We start from the raw sequence: 27,180 nt of genomic DNA on the forward strand, positions 1-27,180 counted from the left end.
ATTCTAAATCTATCTGACTTTAATCTAGATGTTCACTGAGCTCCTACTATGTCCAAAGCTCTATGCTAGGTCCTGTGGGAAGTAAAAATACAGACCTTACTTTCCTGTGGGAAAATGAGGTTATTGTGCTAAAGTAATGATTAGTATAGTTGGGGAGACAAAACAGATAGACATGGAATGTTAACAATTCAAAGAAATATACTGGTTGTAAATGAGATCACAGATTGTAAGAGTTCAGAATGAATAAAGGTTGGTATGGCCTGTAATAGCCTGGGAGAATTTAAAAGAGCACATGGGATACAAACTACAGTCCTTGACCGTGGCATTGTTCCAACAAAAAAGAGCCACACCAATATTTCTGGTCCTATACGTTCTTCCAGGACCTCACCACTTTTTACCAAGAGGTAGACTTTCTTTACTGTTTTCCTTAAAGCTGGGTAGGCTGTGATTGCTCCAGCTATTAGAGTGTAGTGGAAATCATACTATGTGATTTCTGAAGCCAGGTTGTAAAAAAGGATACAGCTTCCATATGGCTTTCTCTTTTGCGGAAAGCCACTGTAGGGAAATCAGCCAACATCCTGTAAGAAAGTACAAACTAGCCTACGCAAAGAGGCCACATAAGAAGACCCTCATGGAGAACCCATGTGAAGAGGAACTGAGGCGCCCAGCCAATAGTCAGTGTCACCCCCTAAATTTCTCATTGAAGTAGCCTCCAGATGACTTTTGCCTCTGGCATTTGAGTCATCCAGCTGAGGCCCTAGACACTGAAGAACAGAGATAACCTGTCCCCGATGTCCTGTTCAAATCCTGGCCCACAGAATTAGTGAGCATAATAAATGTTTACTTATGCCACTAAGTTCTCAGGTAATTCATTTCACAGCCATAAATGCTGGAACACTGAAAAACCAGTAGGGTTGGAAAAGAAAGAGGGATGGTTGCATAAGTGGTAACATATTATTTGGCTCAAGGATATTATTAGTGAACAATAGGGGATAAACTTACAAATGAAGAGGAAACCACACGCTGTAACATGTCTTTGAGTTAGGTTCATGTTAGTATACAGATACTGATTTATCCTGAAGGCAAATAAGCAATAGAAAGCCATGGAGAATGGGTGTTGAGAAAGGAGACCACTGAACTAAATGCAGTATTATAGAACACTTAATTTGGGTAGGTGCAAAGGATAGTCTAGATAGAAGAGAGGCAACTCTCAGGTAATTGTGAGAATCCAGCTTGAGACAAGTTCTGTGGTAGAAAAATGGTACTGGGAATAGAACTAAAGAAAAATGAAGAGGACATAGTGGTTAATAACACAGAGGAGCACTTTACTCAAAGTTGTAATTCTCACTGTTTTATAGCCTCCCTTTTTTGTACATATTTAAACAGTTATTGATTGCATATCCATGTATTTAGCTTTTGTGCTTGATCTCTTTAGAGTGTGAGCTCTGTCTCTGTTTTTCTAACATGCACACACAAATGCGCACGCATACACAAATTATAAAAAGAAAATTAAAGAACTCATTCCTAACAAGTAGAAAGAAAAACAAAGCTTTAGTATATTGTAATAAAATTTAAAGCAACACTAGCGAATACTGTTGATCAATGTTACTCATGCTTAAGCCTAAATAATCATAGTAGGTATAAATATTTATTAGAGACATATGTATTTTCATAACAAAAGTTAAAGAGCATGTTCCTAACAAAATACAGATTTGGATAGAGATTGGCAGTATTCATAAAGCAGAGTAATGGGCAAAGAAACAAATTTTAATCTACAATAAATACAGGTAATGTTGGCCTATTTTAATTCATTTTGCACATAATTTAACAAAAATGCTGAGACAGTGTGAAGAAGTTTATATAATGAAGCAAACAATAATTTACTTTAGGAGATGTTTTAATCAATAGATCAAGAAAATAAACAGAGATAATAATCAAGTTCCCAGGTCATGAAAGCTAAATGTTGATAATCACTGAAGATATCTTAATAAGATTATGATAAATGCAGAAAGTAGAATCCAAAAAAAAATCACTACTTTTACATTTTATAAAATGCTCACACTATAATAAGGCCATTCAAGAAAATAATAGTATTCTATCTTAATTTAGTCAATAAAGGAAGGTAAGTAAAGAGCTTTAGGAAATCCTGATAGAATATAATTTTATTACAATGAATAAAAAAGAGCAGGTTCCAATTAAAGGTATAAAGTCCTTGCTTTAATTTTTTCTTTTCCTCCTGGGGAGTTTATGTTATACTTCAATCCTGATGTTATTTTAATGTCTAAAGTTTAACTATAATTTAAACAATGAAACCATTTACATTACTGTTTTGAGATTTTAAGAAAACTTCCTACATCTGGTTTTATTCAGAATATTTTTTCAGATTTTGTGGAGATTTTAAAAATTTTAAATGATAAAAATTCTCATGATTTGGTTAGTAACAAGTTTTGCCATCATCTACACACAGTCTGGAAACGGCAATATCTGTATATCTCTATCCAAAAAAATAGGTCTACCATGGTTATCATTGTTTTAAACATGCACATTTTGATGTGGATCCAAATCATCACGATATTTGGGTAACACTTTGCAAGAGTTTTCAAGATGCAAAGCATGATGAGGATTATAGCATAACAAGCTTAGATATTTTATTTGCTACTAACTCCACCATGATGTTTTTAAACTTGGATTGTTCATACTATACACATTTAGACATCCTACCATGTGTAATTACCTGAATACCGTAATGTGTTTTAAATATTTAGGCTTTCGATACGTTCTCCAGACAAAGGCAATGGCTAAAATACAGCTTAAATGTTGTTAGTGTCCTCAGCTCACCCAAATTCCCTGAGATTAGTGGAATTTCAAGATAACACACATGAGTATTCAATAATAAACAACGAAAGAATTTCTCAAAAACTTCTAAAAGAGAATCATATTGGAAGTTTCAACTTGCTTTTTGTAAATAGACTACGGCAGACCTAGCTTTATTCAGCTTTGCTTTACTGTACATCACAGGTACTGTGATTTTTAGAAATTGAAGGTTTGTGGGAGCTCTGAGTTGATCAAATCTATTGGTGTCATGTTTCCAACAGAATGTGCTCACTTTGTATCTGTGTGTCACATTTTGGTAATTCTCACAATATTTAAAACTTTCATTATCATTATATTTGTTATGGTGACCTGTGATCACTGACCTTGGATGTTATTATATTTGATCTTCGATTGTTATTATTTTGCGGCACCGTGAACCACACCCGTATAAGATGGCAAATGTAATAAGTAAAGGTTGTGTGTGTTCAACCATTCTATTGACTGCGTATTCCCCACCTGTCTTCCTCTCCTGAGGCCTCCTCATTCCCTGAGACACAACAATGTTGAAATTAAGCCTGTTAACAACCTTAAAATGGCCCGTAATGTTCAAGTGAAAGGAAGACTCACATATCTCTCACTTCAAAGGAAGAGCTAAATATGATTAAGTTTAGTGACAAAGGAATGTTGAAAGCCCAGAAAGGTCAAAAACCAGGCCTCTTATGAAAAACAGAAAAGTTTTAAACGCAAAGAAAAAGTCTGAAGGGAATTAAAAGTGTTACTCTGTTTTACACACAGATAAGAAGAAAGTGAAACAGCCTTATTGCTGAAACGGACCAAGTTTGAGTGGTCTAGGTGGAAGATGAAACCAGCCACAACATTCTCCTAAGCCAGAGCCTAATCCAGGGAAAGCCCTAACTCTCTTCAATATTGTAAAGGCTGAGATTGGTGAGGAAGCTCCAGAAGAAAAGTTTGAATCTAGCAGAGAAGTTTAAAGAGGCCATCTCCATAATATAAAAGGGCAAGGTGAAGCAACAATTGCTAATGACGTAGCTGCAGTAAGTTATGCAGAAGGTCTAGCTAAGATTATTGATTAAGGTAGCTACACTGAACAACAGATTTTTAATGTGGACTGTCATAGTTAGACAGAAGTCAATGGCTAGCTTCAAAGCTTATCAGGACGGGCAACCTTCTTGTTAAGAATTAACACAGGTGATGTCTTTAAGCTGAAGCCAGTGCTCATTGACCATTCCAAAACTTCTAGGACCCTTAAGAATTATCCTGAATCTACTCTGCCTGTGTTCTAGAAATAGAATCTAGATGATAGCACCTCTGTTTATAGTATGATTTACTGAGCATTTTAAGTCCACTGTTGTGAACTTAAGGAAAAAAGATTATTTCAAAATATTACTACTCATTGGCAATGCACCTAGTCACCCAAGAGCTGTGACGGAGATGCACAAGATTTGTGTTACTTTCATGTCTGTGACACAACGTCCATTTGCTGCTCACGGATCAAGGAGGATATTGACTTTTATGACTTACTATTTGAGAAATACATTTTGTAAGAGTAGAGCTACCATAGATAGTGATTCCTCTGATAGATGTGGGCAGAGTAGACAGAAAACCTTCAGTTAAAATTCACCATTTTAGACGCCACTATGAACATTTATGATTCATGAGAGGAGGTTAAAGCAGCAACATTAACAGGAGTTTGGAAGTATATTCCAATCTTCATGGATGACTTTGAGGGGTCAAGACTTCAGTGGAGGATGTATTTGCAGATATGTGGAAATAGCAAGAGGACTAATTAGAAGTACAACCTAAAAATGTAACTGAATGGCTGCAATCTCATGATCAAACCTGAACAAATGAGGAGCTGCTTCTAACGGACGAGGAAAGAAAGTGGTTTCTTGAGACGAAATCTGCTCCTGGTGAAGATGCTGTAAATGTAAAGGATTTAAATATTACATAAACTTAGTTGTGAATGAAGCAGCAGGGTTTAAGAGGGCTGACTAATTTTGAAAGAAGTTCTATATAGCGTAAAATACTATCAAGTAGCATCACATGCTAGAAGGAAATTTTGCATGAAATGAAGCGTCAATTGATACAGCAAACTTGTCTTATTTTAAGAAACTGTCAGCCGGGCGCAGTGGCTCATGCCTGTAATCCCAGCGTTTTGGGAGGCCAAGGTGGGAAGATCATGAGGTCAAGAAATCTATCCTGGCCAACATGGTAAAACCCCATCTCTACTAATAATACAAAAATTATCTGGGCATGGTGATGCGTGCCTGTAGTCCCAGCTACTAGGGAGGCTGAGGCAGGAGAATCCTTTGGACCCAGAAGGCAGAGGTTGCAGTGAGCCCAGATAGTGCCACTGCACTCTAGCCCAGTGACAGAGCAAGACTACATCTCAATAAAAAACAGAAAAAGAAAGAAACAAACTGCTATAGCCCCTACCACCCTGATCAGTCAGCAGCCACGAACAGAAAAGCAAGATTCTCCGCCACCAAAAAGACTATGACTTGTTGAAGTTTCCGATGATTATTAGCTGTTTCTAAATAATAAATTATTTTTATTTAACATGCATATATTGTTTAGTTGTAATGCTATGGTAGATAGGCTACCACATTTTATAAACATAACTTTTATATTCATTGAGAAGCTTAAAAATTTGTATGACTAGCTTTGTTCCAATACTTGCTTTTTTGTAGTGGTCTGGAACTGAACCCACAATATTTCTTTTCTTTATATATATATATATATATATATATATATATATATATATTTTTTTTTTTTATTTATTTTTGTGTGTATATATGAAGAACATGAAAGATTGTTGCATAGGTACATACATGGCAATGTGGTTTGCTGCCTTCCTCCCCATCACCTATATCTGGCATTTCTCTCTCTGTTATCCCACAATATTTCTAAGGTATGCCTCTACTAACTTACAATTGGGGGGGGATACAAAATTTAACCAATTTTTAAAATATAAGACCTCATAATTGATTTTTAAAATTCATTTCAATATTTTAATATTGCTCTATTTCAATATTTATGCAGTTACTACATATCTAACTTTATGACATAGAAAAATGAGGCAGAAGCAGTCCTTACATGGATAGGATATATAGGCTAATGAGAAAACATATATGTGTTTGTGTGTGCATGCATATGTACATATTATATATAAATTTATACCAAAATAGAAAATAATCAACTATCATGTGGTCTGAAATTCTATGCAGCACAGATAAGAAGCATATTTCTTAACAAACTAAGGTATGATTATGACATATATTTTAGTTGCACCTTATCTAGGCCAAATGTAAATAACTTGGTGGCCTGTTTTTTAAGAGAGTAAAACTATTCATTGCATTTGAAACTATTGAAAACTACTTATAGAGCAAAAGTATTTATATATGCTCATATTTTTATGATAAATTATTACTTTTTAATGTATTGTAAAAGGAACATGTTTAATAATTCTAAACTTAAAGCATACTGTCTATTAAAATACTTCAAAAAATTATAGGGTGAAAAGTTGGATAGGAATTAATTTTTAACATTTTTCCAAGTATATAATTCTTTCATTTTCAAGCCCCATGAAATTAAAGGTAAAAATATCTATCACCCTTTACTTCCCTTCAAAATGACAGTTAGAGAAAATAGAATATTCACTGAATACATTTTTCTCATTTCCAACTGATAACATGCAATGTGGGATGTTCAATAAAGGGAAATAAATATTTATTGTAGATATAAGTACATAAGGACCTAAGAGATCCTATTTCATTTTTGACAAGAGTTGACTCCTATTCATTTAGATTTTAATCAATGATTAACTTCCCCACTCCCCGGCCCTGAACAAATGCAATTACAAAGCTACTACATGTATAGGTCTCTAAATTCCAGAGCTGCATTTGTAATATACTTTTTATATGCAATTCTCTCACATCCGTTTATGATACATGTCACTTCTACATTTACTATTTTAACTTAATAAGAAATTAGTCCACTAGACTTTTGTAAACTACAGAAGAGGAGAATGTTTTAGGTGGTTCTGCATTATCACAGAAATTATTCAATATGTTTTTGTAGCTCTGCTGAAGATGAGAAAATTTAATTGTATGATGGGGTGGAAATATTAAAAGTTAGCACAGTTGTTAAGTGACAGAAGAGTTCAGAGGAGGAGCTGAAATTCATGTGAGAAAAAAGTGCAAAGATGCTCTATCTTGACAGTGATATCTACAGAATTATATAACTTTCACCTCTCTTACAACTAGATCTTGTAACTTAAATACAGGACTCTCCACTTTGTATCCTTTTCCCTGGCCTGGTCAACTTGACGTGACTGAGTCACACACACATCATCAATGAGTGAGCCTTAGCCAATGTCTCTGTGTCCATTCCACCTATCTGCTAAAGGGCTCAAATTGTTTCCCTACCTTGCCCTCTAACGAGAGATTTTATGCTTTGTGATAGTATACTAGGTAAGAAGCTAGCTGAGAAGTCCTAGGTAAACAATGAAGGCATAGCCAAAAAATCTAAATAATCTAAATAGACATGGTGTTGGGGAAGCACAGCCTGGGATTTGAAAGGTAGGCTTTAGTGCCAAGATTCTTTCACTGCTCTATAGTAGTGAAAAGCTGTGAGATGAGAAAAAGAAAAAGGGGAATTATACAAAGTATTGCTGTAATATTGCAGGTTCTCCTGCAATGGTCTTCAAGTGACACATAGTGATTGGAATAACATTTAATTTCTTAGATTCCTATATTTCCTTATGTATAAATCCAGGCCAGGCTCTGCCACTTGGAAGAGCTCCCAGTTGCTACACTCTTTCAGAATGTTGGTGTAAATATTCTCATACACTGAAAATATATAAAACTCAGTGTATTATATAAGATATAGTACACAAATTTACCACATATTAAAACTCACGATAGAGTTGAGCAATAGTGCATATTCATCATGTTAATATCCTTCGCTATCTGTCCTACACCACAGAAGTATGTAAATACTTAAGGAGAAACAAAATTCAAAAGGTATACAACCAGATGCTAGTTTGTGAAAAATTCTTCCAAACATTATATACGTACAGTTGTAAGGAAATGAATCTGCTTTCATCAATGTGAAATCAAATGGAAATTTTCCTCTGCAAAAATATATTCTATATAACAATTAGACTGTGCATATATTTCTACTTTAAATTGCATAAAACTTACAAAATGATAAAATACATCAAAATTCCTCCATGTTAAAGGTATAAAACTAGTAATTCTTCTAAAATAAAGAATATATCTGTGTATAAAGTTACCTATAACAAAGTATTAGATTACATCTTAATACATTACTAATTATGAATTATTAAACTGAAAGGCATTTTTCTAATCTATAAATAAAAATTTTTATTGACAATGCTAGAGAAAAGACAGTTATCTGTCTATATTCTCCATAGAAAACATCATAGTGTTGACCTCAGAAGGAGGCAAACAAAGAATGGACAGTTAAAAAAATAAGAGAAAATAGTATTACAAAATAACCTCAGACGCCCACTTAAATTTTTTAAATTAAAATTTTATTTTTTCTTAATTTTGAGACATATGTAATGTGTTTAATTTTTTAAATTTTATAATCTCGTTTTTTCTCATTTAAAATTAATATTTATTTTTCTATATACTGTTGTTATATTTGGCATTTATAGTCTTTAAAAAAAAAAAGTCCTCCAGATTGATGTATTCAGCATCTGAAGCTCCCTACAAGTGGTTGGCCACAGGTCTGCTAGTGGTTTGCAGATGTCACCCAGAGACAGGTGGCCCTGAACCATCCAGACATATCCATTAGCAAGAGCACCAGCAGTTGCTTCATTTGGAGTGATGGGACATAGATAGTGGTAAATTACTCTCAAAATTGAATGATCCCAAAGACTAGTTCACACTTTGCATTTTGCCAGAAACAGGATCCTTGAAGATGAAAGAACCTGAGACATATCTAATGATTGCCCCTTGGAAAATTTCAGATTTCCTGGTTCCAATGTTTGTGACGAGGGACCTTGACAGACGCAACAAGGCTTAACTTTACAGCACTTCCAGAGGCACTGAATAGGAAGTAAAGGAACCAAGAAAAAAAAAAGAGGAGAAGCTGTAATAGTATGGGTTTCTGAGTAGTGTAATTAAAACTGATACCTGTTACAGAAGTAGAAAAAATTGATCAATCAAAAAGTTGAGGAATAGTATTTGAAAGCTCCTTCTAACCCTACCAACTTGACCTCATCATCATTCAAAGACAGCTCTGCCACTGTTAGCGTAAATCTTTCTTTTCAATCCACAGACTTGGTCTCTGCTGGTCATAGTGACACCCACTGGGATATGGAATCAAAAAAACAAAAAGAACTCTAGAGGGCCTTAGAGGCATAATGAAAAAGAAAAAGGGGATCATTTAAAGCTGTTCTAAATGTTTAGGCTCTAAAACAGAGGTGAGGTCTAAGATATTTTAAAAGGGGGATTTTTAAAATCCTGTGGTAGGATAAGAATGAGGTCCCTTCTAATATTCTATAGGAAGCATGAGTGAAGATTGGAATGACTTAATTATTTTGACATTTTGAGAATGCCTTCATATATGAAAGGTTAGCGTGTGGCCCCAAATTTTATTTTAATTTCTAACAGAGAGAATTAAGGTCCTCTATCTTATTAGCTAAGCCAGAGTCACTCAGACTCAAAACTGGAAATCTCTTAGAAAACTCACTTCCACCAACTGGAACCAGCTCAGTATGTAGCATTTACTGCAGGGTCCACTGTGCTTAGAGCTGTGCTTCCAAACACTGCTCTGAGGACTGCCCAGGTCAGAATAATCTGGAATAACTTTTAAAATGCATATTTCTGTATCCTATACTGGCCGCAGTGAACCAAAAATCTCTGAGACTGTAAACTGGAAATCTGCACGTTCAATAATTTCCTCCAGTGCTTTATAGGTATAGTTTAGAAAAGTCTGCCACTCCTTGCTGGGGTGAGGAGTAGAAGTTTTGGGGTAGATTTGTTGTGTAACCTACATAGACCTTACAAAACAGATTTTGTGTGTGTGTGCTTTACAATGAACATTATCATGAGAGTACTGTGGTCAGGTGACGCCAATCCCAACTTATTGGACTCTAAGAAATGGATGTCACCTTAGATCTGACATCCACGACCAATATACAGGCAAGGAAAGCCTTATATTAAGGTTATCCATACCCCCACTGAAACTGTTATTGTTTCCTCATTATTGAGAATCCAGAATAATTTGCAGCTAAGCCTTTGAAGGTCTTGAAGACTCCAGACCCCTATTTTTAATTAACAGCTCACCTCACTCTTATTGAAGTGCTCCGAGCTTGCCTTTGAGGATAGCACAATGTTTGCAGCATTATGCCTGCTATTTCATATCTCTGATTCTTTGCTTTATTCCTTCTGCCTACAAATTATTGTTCCCTTTCTTATCTAGTTAATTGATTTTATTTTTCTAATATTCAACTCAAAAATTCCTCTTGTATGACACTCTCAACAACTAGCTTGACTTAGATGTCTCTACACTTCCTAACTTGCTTTCTGCATATATGTATATATATTTGGTACAACCAATGATACATATGTATATCATTGCTCTTACCAAATTTTGTATAATTTTTGATTCATGTGTCACTTTCCATTATTAAATTGTTAGCTCTTTAAATATTTTGCATGAAATAAGATTTAATCAATGATTGTTGAATTGAACTGACATTTCTCTTTCTTGGTTTTAGCCATTTATCCTAATTTGAATTCACTTTGAATTCAATCCACTTTGAATTGTGATTTTTTCCCACTAATTCTTCTAATATTTTATTGCTAATAGTGATGGTAATAATAGTGAAAGCACCTTTACTTTATGCTGAGTTACATGTTAAACCTATAGGTATTTAATTCTTTATGTGATCTCCCTTTACACATTTTTAACAGCCTAATAAGAGACTTCCTCCTAAATTGCAATCACTTCAGGCCCATAAAATGGGGATTCACCTCTGAATAAAAATAAAATTAGCCTTTCCTTATTGAACTAGGAGCAGAGGGCCTAGAATTCACCATAGAAATCAAGAAGGTTGGTTTGGCCTCCCTCAAACCAACCTTGTTGATTCCAAACCTTATTGATGTTTAACTTCAACAATTTTTGTGGAGAACTAGCCCGTGATATTAGAAATAGAGAAGATCACCCAGCTGATGAATGCAAGTACCAGGCAAGGACCCAAGTCTATCTGACTGCAAAGTGTGTTCTCTAATACCTCCTTGAAAAACATGTATTCCATATCGTCTATCTTCTGTATCGTTCATATCTTCTATCTTCATCTTAGTCACTGCTACAGATTTTGAACATCAGAATATCAAAGGTAGAGCCCCTAGAAACAACTCACCCTCAGGCTGAAGAGTTTTGTGGCATGTTTTATCATCTAGCCCAATATCTCTCAAACTGAATTTGTCAACAGCATTATTTGAGGTACTTTTTAAAAATACAGATTTCTTGGACCTATTGTTACAGATTCTGATTCTGTTCTCCTGTAAGATCCAAAAATCTATAGTTGCCAAAACTTCTCAGGAGATGTGAGACATCAACAAGGTTGGGAATCAATAAGGTTGGCTTGAAGGGGGCCAAATTAGTACATTCTAGGCCCTCTGCCTCTACTTCAACAAAGGAAATCTAATTGTATTTTTATTCAGAGATGAATCCCCATTTTGTGGGCTGCAAGCTAAAGTGATTGCAATTTAGGAGGGAGTCTCCTTAAGAAAAAGAACACAAAAATATCTAACTATTGAAAATTTCATTAAAATTTATAACAGATGATCACATTGATAGGACCTCTCCTACAGCCTGGAAGGGACCTCACCATATCTTTTATGGTAATTTTCTTGTTTGTATCATATGTTGAAGTTCTATATAAACCTGACCATTAAAAAGTTTCACTGATAAAAACAAAAGTTTGGAAAATACCAGTTGGGGTAAAATTTCATATCTTGCTCAAAGCAATATCATCAAAATAGTCAAGGATATTTTTGAAGTACAGATTCATGGTGTCTATAGTATTTCTGTTTCTACTCCAGAGATACTATCAACAAACAACTGAGTTCAGTTTGGTATATCCTATTATTGGTACATCCATAATATTTCCGAGTGCATCTCATGTTCATAAATTCTCTGTTTAATCAACTTTCCTAAATTTTGCTAGGATGCATAAATAAATTCATGGACCTCTAAGCCCCCATTTCTTCTTCTCACTAATATAGATTGCTAAGTAATTTTAAAAATATATTTTTGAAGGATTCTTGCTTTTCTTTGCTCCATCACCAACTCTATCATCCAGGACAATATTCATATCTCTTCAAAATGAGTATATAATGTCAGAAGTTATTTGTCTACAGTCTCCAGTAGCTGTATTAGATACAACTGATAGTATTACTTTCTGCATGCAGGCGTACAACAGGAAAGAGACATAGAGCATGCAATTTCTTCAACACATGCCACCGATTACTATAAAAATGTAAATAATGTGGTTTCAGACCCTATAACTCAAAACTCAATTTGAGCAGTAACTCCCCTTAAAGGCAATACATTCGTATGTTCAGTAATGAGAAAAAATGAGACTAGAGCTCTTCCTGACAACCCCGGTGAAAATGCTCTAGCCAGCTATGAATAGCACTGTAGCCTGGGTACTGTAACCCTGTCTCATTCACAGACTTCTTGCACAAACCCCATATATCTTAGCCTCAGTAGCACAGAGGAAATCTTGGTCTGCTTGAAGAAGTAAGACAGTTTTAATAAATCACAGTCTTACAATAATAAACACAGGAAATCTCTGGAAAATTGAACATCCAGTTTTTTTTTTTTTTTCTACCCAATACCCTGTCTTGGCTGCCAAAGCTAAAATAGACTGACACCATATTCACAAAACTTCTTAAGTCCAGAAGACTTGAAACTAATTTGGTCTTGTGTATAATTTCCTGTATTTCCTTACTCAGCATTACCTTTGTTTACTAAAGACCTCTGTACTGCCCTCTATCGAGTGAAATGCACATACGTCTCAAGAGTGATCAAAATAGAAGCATACAGCCCATACTCTCCTATTGTGAATGCAGGCAAGACATTTTAGTCATGATTCACTAATGTCTACAAGTGTTCATTTTTAATTAATAAAATAGAACCAAGCTACCAAAATGCACCTGTGAGTTATAAAGTGGGAGACCAATATTCTGGATAGAGAAACAAAAGTCATTTTACTCAATAACATTTCCTAGTTTCCTAAGATAAACATAATAAATATGCATTAGTTATTCTTTGTTCAGGTCAATGCCTTTTGTGACCACCCTCCTGGTCTTCCCATGTCAAAACAATCATGTTCTCAACATCCTACTGAAACAGGGCAAGAAGTCCCAAAGCTCCCAGTATAATTTTCTTTCCACTCAACTGTGCTGCCTCTCATATATCATGTCTTTATGTTTGATAATAACACTGTCAGAGTTGTTATTTCCCATGCATGAAAACAGAAGTGATTTTTAATATACTGTATCTAATTGTAGTTACTGTTTACAGACTATAAACGAAGTTTATCTTCTATACTTACACTTCTTTCTGTAAGCCAACTTGCCCAGAGTGGAGGGTAGGCCTGGATTGTTTGAAGGAGACTAACTCATTGGTAATTAGACACTGGTAATAAGTAATGAGACACTGGCTGTTGAGGGGAAAAGAAGGGTCTTATTACCGCAACAAGCAATGCCATCACTGCAAATTTGTGGTTTGACCATCATATGGATCTGGAGATCTCTGTTTTGGTATAAGACACAACTTTAAAAACACTGGCCAGAGTGCTTGATGACAAGTTGCTTAACAACCTGGTTACTAAGTTCTATTTTATAACTAATTTACAGATATTCACTTGGTTTTAAAATATCATATGTACGAGTTTGAATTGTTTTATTCATTTTGTTCCAGTTATCTATTTTAACCTTACATTTACCTTATTAGGTACATATAATGGTCATTATTGGCAACTACTGATTATTCAACAAAGAACTTGTTTGGGTCCAACAAAGAACTCAATAAGTTTTGAATAGAGACACAATAAAAGCAATAAATGGGTGGGTGAATAAATTGAAACAATCCAAGGCATAGAGAGATGAAAATACTTTGCCAAATCATACCACAAATAAGTAAGAGTCAGGTCTCAGATTTTGTATTGCTCCACCAGAAAGCATGGGTTAAACAGACATAAAAAGTGATTAAAAAAAAAAAAACCTCAGGAAACCCATAACCTGGAGGATCTGCGGTGGGGGTGGGGGCAGGGAATGACTATATTTGGGCTACTCAGAAATATATTTCTTACTATGTGTTATAAGTAGAATTCAATATAAGATGCATCCATCTTGACTAATAATAGTGTTAAATTTATAAACAGATTCCACATTATAGCAGTATAAGAAGGTCTGAAATAAGAAGAATTAGTGCTGTAAGGTTAAGCATGAATTTGCTTCAACAAGTTGATATTTCAAAGTTCTTTTTTTTTTTTTTTTTTTTTTTTTTGAGACGGAGTTTCGCTCTTGTTACCCAGGCTGGAGTGCAATGGCGCGATCTCGGCTCACCGCAACCTCCGCCTCCTGGGTTCAGGCAATTCTCCTGCCTCAGCCTCCTGAGTAGCTGGGATTACAGGCACGCGCCACCATGTCCAGCTAATTTTTTGTATTTTTAGTAGAGACGGGGTTTCACCATGTTGACCTGGATGGTCTCGATCTCTTGACCTTGTGATCCACCCGCCTCGGCCTCCCAAAGTGCTGGGATTACAGGCTTGAGCCACCGCGCCCGGCCTATTTCAAAGTTCTTAATTATAGCCTATAAGCTTATGCAATGACAAATTTAAATTTGTCCAAGACATTTATAAAATAAATAGCATTCTTCAAAGAATATCTTAAATATTAACAATAAAAATACCAAATATCCATAGATGTTACAAAATATTCTATTATTCTAAAAATTACAATTTTAATCAGTGTTGACAGGTCAAATGTTCAAGATAAACAAATTTGGATAAAATTTTTAAAAGCCAAATAAAATCAAATATTTTATGAAATAAGTTTTTGATTTACAGGCATACTCTAAATAAAAATCATATTTATATTATTTACTTCTTTTTCTTTTATCAAATTTAAAACAAGTGAAACATTAGCATATATACATTGCAGTAATGTGTAGGTTTTGACATGTAAAATCCATTGTCTAATGTTATATTGGGGATACAGTATTACTTTTGGCATTCATGTTTATTTTTCTAAGTCTCTTTGTTTACTACATATACTTCTAAAGATTATCCCAGCAATTTAATCAGATAATTTTAGATAAAGGTGTGTGTTTCTAAAAATTAGAAAAATCACTTTATTTTTATTTTTTAAAATTACTCAAATAACTCTTTATGAACATCAGCCAAAACTTACGTCTTTAAAACTCATTCGTAATTATTTAAAAATAACTGCTATGATATGTTTCATTTTCAGTGCTCAAGGATACATGGATAATGTATTCTTGAAAATGACTGCTCCCAGAATGTAATGAAAACTGGTGGGCTATCCAGATCATGCTTAATATCTTAATGCTTTAAAGTGTAATCTAGGCTTTGAGTAATGGATGTGATTCTCCAAGTGAGTAAGCTGTAACTATGAATTAAGTATTACTAGAATTAAGTATTACTAAACACTTTCATTCCCTCTATTCTAGTCCCTAGAGCATACTCTGCATTTCCCAAAGTGGATTGCACTTAAGTGGCCTAGGAGTCAGATCAATGAAATGAGTTTATACTAAAATAGTATCAACAATGTTTATCAACAGACTATTCAGAGTAATGCAAAAAAGATCACTAATAAGTCAGAATCAAGTCTTTCTGAGCCAAACTGGACCTATATTTGGGTTTTGAAGTTACATACAGACCTTTCAAATGTCAATGCATGCATATAGTTCTACAAGACCAAATTTTAAGATACTCTTCGTCAGATATAAAAGTGGAATTTCAATGTGACCAAAACAGCTTTGAAAGGTTTTTTTCTTCTTTTCATGGAAAAGCTTATTTTAAAAATTGGCCAACATGATGAACTCAATACAATTGAATAAAAGGTGAGGTAAAGCAATGGCACCCAACCCCCAGTCCAAAGACCAGCACTGGTCTGTTACCGGTTGAGAACTAGGAACAGTGCCACACAGCAGAAGGTGAGCAGCAGGCAAGCAAGGGAAGGTTCACCTGTATTTACAGCCACTCCCTATCACACACTTTACCTCCTGAGCTTCACTTCCTGTCTGTTGAGCCACTGCATTACATTCTCATACGAGGGCAAACCCTATGGTGAATTGCACATACAAGGAATCTAGGTTGTTCATTCCTTAGGAGATTCTCATGCCTGATGATCTGTCACTGTCTTTTATTATCCCCAGATGGGTCCATCTAATTGCAGGAAAACAAACTCAAGGCTCCTACTGATCCTACATTATGGTGAGTTGTATAATTATTTCATTACATATTACAATGTAATAATAATAGAAAAAAAGGTACAGTAAATGTAATGCACTTGAATCATCCAGAAACTGTCCGCTACTGTCCACGTAAAAATCTTCTTCCACAAAATGATTCCTTTGTGCCAAAAAGGTAGGTGACCTTTGAAGTAGAAGATTTTATTTTAATATTATGTTTTGGTTATTTTTATAAATCTAAGAACAAAGAAACCCCAAATTCTTAGTCAAAGTGTAATTGAACAAATTAATTACCATCCTATTGAAAAGCAGTACATGCAGAGTATAATAATCTTTTGAGTATAATATTTTTAGGCTAGTGAGGGTAAAAAGGCCAAAAAACTTGAATTACATGTTCTGCTTGAAAATATAAGAATATTAAACAATAAATTTTCTAACATTGTTTTCATTGTAAGCTTTGCTTTTTCTTAGGATACAGTAGTGGAACTATATCTCAGCTAGAGTAGAAGTTATTGTTGAATGCTGGGTAATACCAAACAATGTTAGCAACAGGTATTTTCCTCCATTTTATTTCAGTTAACCTTAAAAGAAGTTTAAAGAGAAAAAAAATAGTTTCCACCATGCCAACAAAAAAAATGTTCACATTCTTTTCTGAGCGAGACAAAGGATGTTTTAAACATTTAAACATTGCTCCTATGTAGTAACAGGAGCAATGATATGATTGTAGAGTGCAACTTTAAAGTATTGCATTTAGACTTAATCCCTACTTAAAAACACAGGAATTGATGAGCAGGCCCCACTCTTGACCAGAAGAATTCAGGAATATGGTCACTATTTGTAAAGATACAGTAAATAATACCACTATTGCATAAGTAACACTTGTATAGGATATAAATCAAATACACTGCGAAATTAAAGAGTGTCTAGTATTCAGAATATTTATTATTATATTAATATCCAAAATATGTACTATTATATTATTTGCATTCAATAAGAGAAAAGTTTGCAAATTTAGAGAAACATTTAACACAGCAACTTCAAATATTTCAGGGTGTTTTGTGCTAACAAAAGAGCAACAAAAATCTAATTGCTACTTTTCATTTCTAGAGTACATTGATATTTTGCGCTAAAAAGAGATCCTGCTAGTGTACATTATTTCAAAAATAAGTAGATATTCATAAATAATTTAACATGTAGAACTGAATGATATGTGCATGCCAGACACATCATAGAAGCTACAACAAACTCTGAAAAGGTATCAATACAGAGTTAGGACTTTGATGAACAGGTCTGGACATAAAAAACACAGCTTCAGAAACACATGGACGTAATTTCATTCTACAGTGAAGACAGTGATTTGTGTGGCAGTGTGTGCTCACCGTTTTCAACACCTCTTAATCTCATTTAAAGCAAAACAAATTAATTTTATTAAGGGAGTAGACAGAAGTAAGGTAAGTCTTGGTAGCCATGACAGTCCTAAATAGGTATTTTTTTTAAATGTGGGAGTTTCTTGGTTTATCTGTGAACTGTACTTGTTATTTAATTATTAGTAAGAAAAAGCATATAATTAGGGTAATTATTAGGCCAGTTTTAAAAACGTAAGGGTGGCAGATTATAAAAAGGCCCCAATGGTATTTCCTCTCCCACTGGCTCTTCCAGAATGCTGTGACCCAATATAAAGGTGGTGTCTGTCCCCTCCTTTTGAAACCCGGTGGGCTGTGTAACTGCCTCAACTAATAGATTATGAAAAAGTAATGCTATAAAATTTACAAGACTTGGTTATAAAAGTTATGCCACATTTGCCTGCTCTTTAAGACACTCATCTTTGGAGCTGTGAGCCATTTATGTTAGGTGTCTAAAACTTCTATGCTGTGATAAAGTCCAAAGTAACCCCTGCAGGAGACCACGTAGAGAGGCTTTGAGAACACATGAAGAGAGAGGTAGACAGCAAGCCTGCAGCTGCCCCAGGTCCCTGCCCTTGCTGTTCCAGCTCTGACCACTGTCTGTCTCACTGTGAGTGCCCAAGAAATCTCTAGCTAGAGATGCTCAATTGAGCCATTACTGAATTCTTGATACACAAATACCATAAGCAAAAACAAATGTTACCATTTTAAGCCATTAAATTTTAAGATTATTTGGTGTGTGGGTAATTAGAAGAACCAACACAAATTTGCTAGCATTCAAGGATATGTAGCAATCACAAGCTGCATAGTCAGTGAAAACACGTTAGATCAACTGAAGCAATGTAAAGAGTCTATGGTTCATGCCATTAAATACTGGAAATGAAATTAGGTGACAAACAGTGTATATGCTTGTTTTCTATTTTCTTGAAGAGCTGACATATTTTATCTATGTAGATCTAGCTCTCAGCGCAGTTTTACCTCATTTAACTTTTAATGACCATTTGAGATCATTTACTAAAGAACTAAGTGTCTTCATTCTTCTCTGAGACCAAATATTGGACAAACAGTAATTATTTGTTATGTAAGAAACTTAACTTGCTCGTATGAGTTGAGAAACAAAATAAGCCTCATGTATTTAGAAACAGAAAATGAACCATGACAACTCTTACAAGGAAGAAACACTAGTGTGTGCACTACTCTACCAATTCAGTAGAAAAGACAAAAATAGGAAGACTTCACCAAGAAATATTCTCAGTGATTTTAATTGACTAGTTCCTAAGGATAACCGAATAATTCGGCACAACTGCATCTCTCATAAAAAAATAGTGGAAGACTCACAGTTGCTGAGTAGGTCACCAATTAAGTGAGAGTTGGGTCACAATATGGTTTTGACCTCTATGCTGGCATCTTAGTGTGTAGGAAGAAATAGTGTTCTATGCACAGAATTGAGTATTTTAAGTCAGGCTCATTTGGAGAGAATTTGGTTTAAGTCTCGCTCCCTCTTTCAACCTGCATTCTCCTCTCCCTGACCTATCTGGGTAAAGGACTCCTATAGCACCAGGGAATAATAACTGTGGTCTTGGTAAATTTCATCAGGAACCTCTTTGGGGAGGTGACAGAAGCCAACTCATCAGGACTATAATGGATGATGAGTCTTACTCTGGAACCTTTCCCAAATGTAGTTTTTCTCAGTGAACTGTGCCTTATAAGCAAGCAATCTGGGGCTCTCTGCCTCCTTTCTTTCTCACTCTGTCTCTCTTTCACCACCCCCCGCCCCCAACACATATACACACCTCTTCACAATTACCTCCTTTGACTCTTCTCCACACCTACTTTGCTCAAAAAGAAAAGAGCTAGGAGGAGACATCAGGAATAGACTCAGTAGCAGAAGCTACAGCCTCCTGCATCTCATCAATGTAAACCTGAATTTTAAACTTCAGTACAATAAATGTGTTTTCAATGCCAATAAAGAGCTACTTGTATCGCACACCTAAAGGAGAGTAGGGGTAAGTTTACTCGTTCCTTCTTGCTAACATTGTGCGTAGTCACTCATTAGAGTGACTTGAAAATAATTATTAGTCTTTTACATATGTTTCTTTCTACTTTTATAAAGAAAATCTATCTTCATTCTCTGCTGTTAAGACTTGTGACCCATCTAATCCAACAGTTAAAAAATAGCTAATCAGGGAGCAAATATTTTTAAACTAAGCCTTTGCCTACGGCATACATAAATGTACAATGTTATATATATTTCATGTATTTTTTTAAATAACTGATATTCACTTTAATCACTGTGAATAAAATATTTACAATCAAATGGCTAAATTAAAGATGAATGCAAAACTCTAGTTCACTTTTTAATAGATTTTATTTATAGCATAAATGGCTTACCACTAACAGCCACATTCCAAAGTTGCAATAAACTTTATCTATTTTTATAAACATGTTTTCTTTCTGGTGCTATTGTTCATTCCATCTAAGTGAGGGGCTATCTGGACTTATTTCAAATGTTCTTATATTTCATGTCACTCTCAGGAAAGGTTTTTCCAGATAAGTTGTAAAGAATGTGTATTTTTTAATGACAGGTATTTTATCATCTCTAGCCATTCAGATTATAGGTGTGGGATCCTGTTTTATATGGCACCCTGCTACTGTGGAACTTTTCTTTTAGCTGTTTGAGTTAGAAAGTCTTTGCCAAACAAAACAGTAGGAGGGAAACTGTAAAAAAGCTTTAAAATCCTAAAAACAGAAATAAGTGATCAAACAGCAATCTAAACATCAACTAGAGGACTATTCCCATGACCTACGTTTGAAGGAAAAATATAAGATGCAGAGAGTTAATAGAATACCAATTTAGAGCCACACACATTGTCCTTAAAAGTAGAAATTATTTCAACCAATATATATGTAAGCTGTTGTTCTAAAATTATCATCGAAAATCTCAGATGTTATTTTAAGTAGACAAGTCTGACCTCATAAGATACTTTTTCTAAAATAAGAGAGTAATATAAAATTTCAAAAGAGAAATTTTAAAATGCTCTGCTCAGATAAGCTCAGTGAAATCTAAAATCAAATTGCAAAAGTAGAATATCCTCACCATCTGCCTTTGACAATATTTGATACAATACATAGTAAGTGACTGATATAACTTTGGAAGATGAATTTTATATCTTTCTTGGATTCAGGCACACTGATCTTTTACAAGTTTGTGATTTATTTAAACCACTTAAATATTTGGGATGTATGTAACCAGATGAATATTAAAGTAAAATATATAACATAGTCTTTAGTATTTGAAAGGCAGAGTGTCTTCAATTATTCAAGTTGAGCTCAACTCAATATTGTAACTATACACATACTTTAATCTTCAGAATAAAGGCTGGTTATCAGAAAAGGCAGTTAACTTGTGTGGAGCCCAAGATCAGCCAGTAAGTCTGTCTTTAGCCATTCCCTTAAGTAACAGCAGTGAGCACTGGTCAGGAGTCAGGTGCTCTGGGCTGTGGGCATTCATACACTGGGACAATTCACGTGCCTTATAATCTCCAACACTCCAGTACTGCAGGCATTGCTGCTGGGATTTCCAAGGTTCAGAGAGGTTAAGTCACTTACTCAAGTTCAAGGCAGAATGTGAACAGGGACGGAGTTTTAGAAGCACTTCCTCTCACCACAACTGTCCTCAAAATCTATGTGTGGGAATTCAGTCATTTATTCAGTAATACTTTGAGTCTAGGAAGAGTTCATTAAATTTCAATAGGTTAAGCCCTAAATTCAACCTGGGAACAAACCTAGAATAAATCACATCATTTTATAGTCCCATCACATGTATCTACTTAATGTGAGGTCAGGAAGCATTTTCCAATTAATTCTCACAAAAGGACTGCCTTTTTCTTTCTTTTGTCCATCTTTTCTCTTAACTAGCTATGCAACAAGTGTGGCCTTCTAGAAAGGATTTCCCCTTCATCCTTCTTAATGTCACTGGGTATGTCCTAAATCAGTTTAAAAAATAATCTATCATCAGTTTCCACTATTGCACAATACAAGAATATGGCCATGAACATTACAATAGGAAAGACTATTTTGCAGGCAGCTTTGTAAAACCGCTGAAAAATAAGAGAAGTTTGAAGATGGCTAGCAATATTTAGTGTTTGAAATATAACTTTGGTTGGTCAATATTTGTGAAATAATATTAGCAAAATCTATTCTCTTTTATAACACTAATTCTAAGTTATAGTAACCTATCTAGTTTCTCTCCAGCAATAATCAAATATGTGAAATTAGCAAAGACTGTATCAAAGATAGAAGTAACTTGATGAAGATAAAACGAATAAAAAGGTCTAGCATTCGTTTAAAATTATTAGTGGCTAGTGAAATAATGGCTAGCATTTTGCAAATTGACAATTTTAAGATCATATGTCCAGCTTAATCAAACTAATAGTGTTGTCCTAAAAAATATTTTTGTGACCTTAATTATACAGGACCACATACGTGAACAAAGTGAGAGTTAATTGCTCATACCAGAGAATTGAAAGTAATATGGTATTGTTCTCTCAGACTGATTGATTCATTATTTATTTTATAATTATTTATTGAGCACAAACTTACTATGTACCAAGAAACGGGTATACAGTGATGAGGAAAAGATAAAACATACATAAATGTAACCCTCTATGAAAGGTGACATATTATTACTACTCTTAATCCTCTTGTGGCTTCTGTTACTTCAAATGTAGTACAATTAAAATGCCTTTCATGTTTTAAGCCTTGTTGATCTAATTGAGCTCTAACTGCAGAGAAACGCAGAAATGTAGATGTATATAAGCAAATATAGGTAAAATCCTATATGGACAAAGAAGCAGGACATGTAGAAAGATGACAAGAAGCAGCTTGGTTTAGCAGTAACTTCCACAGAGTAATACAGTTAACAGTAGTACAGTTAACGCTAAAAAGGGAAAAAAGGGAACAGGTATAGACAGTCTTGAATACCCAACCAAATTTTCTAGGCTTTGTCAATGGAAAGAAGGGACCCATTAAAGAACTCAGAAAGTGACTTTGTGACCTTAAGACAGAAATGTCATTTGACCCAGCAATCCCATTACTGGGTATATACCCAAAGGAATATAAATCATTCTATCATAAAGACATATGCATCTGAACATTAATTACAGCACTATTCACAATAGTAAAGACATGTAATCAACCCAAATGCCTATAAATGTTAGACTGGGTAAAGATAATTTACTACATATATACCATGGAATACTATGCAGCCGTAAAAAGAATGAGGTCATGTTCTTTGCAGGGACATGGATAAAGCTGAAGGCCATTATCGAACACATTAACACCTTAACACAGCAATAGGAAACCAAACACTGCATGTTGTTACTTATAAGTGGGAGCTAAATGATGAGGACACATGGACACACAGAGGGGAACAACACACACTGGAGCCTATTGAAGAGTTGAGGGTGGAGGAGGGGAGAGGATAAGGAAAAACAAGTAATAGATTCTAGGCTTAGGACCTAGGTGATGAAACAATCTGTACAACACACGCCCATGACAGATCTGTACCTAAGTTACAAACATGCACTTGTGCCCCTGAACTGAAAAAGAAAGAGAAAGAGAGAGAGAGAGAGAGAGAGGAGAGAGGGAGGGAGAGAGGGACAGAGAGAGAGGGGACTTCCTTGTGATGGGACTATAAAATGATGTGATTTATTCTAGGTTTGTTTCCTAGTTGTGAATAAAATTCAAAAGATTAATTTATAAAAGGAAGAAAGGAAGGAAGGAAGGAAAGAAGGAAGGAAGGAAGGAAGGGAGGGAGGGAGGGAGGGAGGGAGGGAAGGAAAGGAGGGAAGGAAAACAAGACTTTGTGAAAGCTAATATTTCTGGAAGATTATTTTACAAGAAAAGTATAAAGAATGGAGGAACAGTGCTTGTAAATATCATTTAAGAGACTACTGCAATAATTTTTTAAAGAGAGTCTGAATCACTAATGTATCAATGGGACTGAAAAGAAGAGACAAGTATAGGCCATATCGAAAACGAAGACATTTCATACATCAGTGTCTGTTGTGGACCGAATGTTTGCATCTTCTCAAAATTCTTATGTTCAAATTTTAACCTGTAATGTGATGATATTAAAAGGAGGGGTCTTTGGAAGATAATTTGGTGATGGGGGTGGAGCCCTCATGAATGGTATTAGTGACATGATAAGAAGAGACATGGGTGTGCTCCCTGTCTCTGCTCTCCACCGTATGAAGATACAATGAGAATGTGGCCATCTACAAATGAGGAAGTGGGTGTTCACCAGATGTGGGATCTGCCAGCGCCTAAGCATTGCACTTCCCAGCTTCTAGAACTGTGAGAAATAATTATCCTGCTATTTAAGCTACCCAGTCTCTGCTATTCTGTTATATATGGTCAGTATCCCTCACTGACCATGACAGTTAACAGGGTACAAAGACAGCTCTTTAAAGATTCAAGTCCAGGGTTTTAAAGGAAAGAGTTGCACTCCTGGCATGAAGCAGGATGGAAAATAAATTTGATTTTAACCCCGTGAGATTGAGGTGGAGATGGTACATCCACCTGAAGCTTATCAGGGAAGGCAGGACTAGAAATGCAAATGTGTTGTCCTCATAGATGTGACTGTTAGTGTTGGACAGATAGCCAAAGAAAAGAGGATAGGCAGAGAAAAGTACTGAAAACAGAATCTTAGGGGAGCCTTAAACTAAGAGGTGAAGAGAGATGTCAGAGATGACAGAGAAAGACCAATTGGGAAAATAACTGATTCATTAGAGAATAATGGAAACTAAGGAAATGATATCAAGAGTAGTTGGTGAAACTAACTGCTGTGGAGAAATTAAGGGATCCAAGGACTGGGATGAGGAAGAGAAAGTATCACACTGGTTGATGATTACTAGTGATGTTTCAAAGATCAGTCAAGTCTCAGAAGTGATGACTGCTGCCACATGCCAGAAAACTTGATTGAAAGCTGTATCATTTTGTCATCTTTCAAGACAAAATTCTAGATGACTCTCTGCTTTGTCTTCAATTATCTATTTGATTCTGTATCCCTATAGCAAATACACGTGTCAAAAAAAAAAAAAAAAGGAAAAAAAAAAGGAGTATGTCTCTCCATTTCTCACTCTTTAATGTGGGATTCTAGAAGGAAACTATCAGGATATTTAGTATCATTTGCTTCTAACAGACAAAATGACTCATGTATTCAGAGATGTTCAGATTATTTAGAAAATCAGCCATAAAATGATAAAGATAGGGCAGACCCCCTAAAATGCTATTCCAAGGCCTTGTTCCCTATCCATGATATAGAACTATGCTCACACAGGCTTAGTATAAAGTTCCAAGTAACTTTTAGGATGTCATTAAAGGGTTTCTATTTAATCATATCACAGTCCACAGGCTAATATTTTGTAAGAAAATGGAAAATTAGTCATTATATCAAGTTAATATCACAGCATTTACTAAATAATTTTTGGTGAAGTTGAATTAAGATCTAATTAAGAAATTGCGGGTTTACATACCTGTGGTACCCATCTGGAAGACACAAAGCTAGTCACCTCTATTACAGACAAGCCAGTTTGGGAAAGTCGATTGATAAATTCAATTTTTATATCTGTAGGAACTATAACCTATAAAAACAAAAGGAAATATTGTATAAGTAAATTATATAGGGTCTATTGAAGTACAAACAGAAAATTCCTAAGTCAAAGTGAGTATTATTTGTAATTTATAAATTCAAGTAGCAAGTGACAAAAAATATATAATCATGTAACATATGAAATCCATGTAAATCTTTAAAATCTTAAACCTATTACTACTTAGACAGCATTTGAAATAAATGGTGTAAAACTACCTTTTCATTCTGCAATCCATCCCTGGGTCCAACTTCTACTATTTTAACAAACTCAGGGAGTCCAGATGACTGGGATGTTTCCTGAAATGCAAAACATAAGGACAAGAAAATATAACTTTTAGATTGTTACACTTGCTTATTTGAAAAGTCAAACAATTGTACTTTCTTATACTCCTACCCCAGAGAATTAAAATAGTGAGAAATCAACACAATGATATGAAAGTACACCATTTATATTGCTTACAACATGAAGTTTTTTTTTTCTTATAACCAAGTGATATTTAGCCTAGTTGTGAATAAAATTCAAAAGATTGATTAATAAATATAATTGTAGAATATTTACTTGGGACTTAAAGAGCAAATCTGTTGGGTGATTCTGTGTATGACGATAAATTGACCACCGTTAAGTTTATTTAAAAATTACATATTGGTCAGTGGTGTTGGCTCATGCCTGTAATCCCAGAACTTTGGGAGGCTGAGGTAGGCAGATCACAAGGTCAGGAATTTGAAAGCAGCCTGGCCAACAGAGTGAAACCCCATCTCTACTAAAAATACAGAAAACTAACTGGGCGTGGTGGCGGGCACCTGTAATCCCAGCTACTTGGGAGGCTGAGGCAGGATAATTGCTTGAACTTGGGAGGCGGAGGTTGCAGTGAGCTGAGATCACACTACTGCACTCCACACCGGGGCCACAGTATAAGACTCCATCTCAACAACAGTAACAACAACAACAAAAGCAACAATGAAAATTATATCTTAAGCCAGGTGCTGTGGCTCATTATTGTCATACCAGCACTTTGGGAGGCTGAGGCATATGAACTGCTTGGGCCCAGGAGACTGAGACCAGCCTGGGCAACATAGTGAAACCTCATCTCTATTAAAACACACACACACACACACACACACACACACACACACACACACACACACACACACGCTAGCCAGGCGTAGTGGTGGTGCATCCTGTAGTCTCAGGTACTCTATTTGGGAGGCTGAGGTGGGAGGATTGCTTGAGTCCAGGAGATCAAGGCTGCAGTGCGGAGTGACTGTGCCACTGCATTCCAGCCTGGGTGACACAAAAAGACCCTGCCTCAAAAAAATAAAATTACATCTTTAAGTTAAAAGACTACTTCTGCTTCCACAAAGAGGAATACAAGATGCCATCCTCTATACCTTGAACTTGAATGTGGATTTATTTTTGAAGATTGGGCCCAGAAAACTGAGAGGTAGAGAAGACAGTGTGCTGTTTATTTATTTATTTTTTTAATTGTACTTTAGATTCTGGGGTACATGTGCAGATCATGCAGGATTGTTGCATAGGTACATACATGGCAATGTGGTTTGCTGCCTCCATGCCTCTGTCATCTATATCTGGCATTTCTCTCCATGTTATCCCTCCCCAACTCCCCACCCCCTGCTGTCCCTCCCCAATCCCCCCCAACAGACCTCAGTGTGTGATGCTCCCCTCCTGTGTCATGTTTTCTCATTGTTCATCACCCACCTATGAGTGAGAACATGTGGTGTTTGATTTTCTGTTCTTGTGTCAGTTTGCTGAGAATGATGGTTTCCAGATTCATCCATGTCCCT

General features: G+C 35.3%; 1 protein-coding gene across 1 annotated transcript in view; it reads right to left on the reverse strand.

Annotated features, from left to right (window-relative positions):
- HMGCLL1 (3-hydroxymethyl-3-methylglutaryl-CoA lyase like 1) overlaps positions 1–27,180 on the reverse strand; it is a 151,292-nt gene that overhangs the window by 90,888 nt on the left and 33,224 nt on the right. Inside the window, exons 2-3 of the mRNA XM_017542921.2 lie at positions 25,594–25,674; positions 25,262–25,369 (exon numbers count right to left, since the gene is read on the reverse strand). Coding sequence (XP_017398410.1) covers positions 25,262–25,369; positions 25,594–25,674 — 189 coding nt within the window. The remainder of the gene's footprint in view (positions 1–25,261; positions 25,370–25,593; positions 25,675–27,180) is intronic.

This window comes from Cebus imitator, unplaced genomic scaffold (assembly GCF_001604975.1).
Source record: "Cebus imitator isolate Cc_AM_T3 unplaced genomic scaffold, Cebus_imitator-1.0 Scaffold148, whole genome shotgun sequence".
NCBI lineage: Eukaryota > Metazoa > Chordata > Mammalia > Primates > Cebidae > Cebus > Cebus imitator.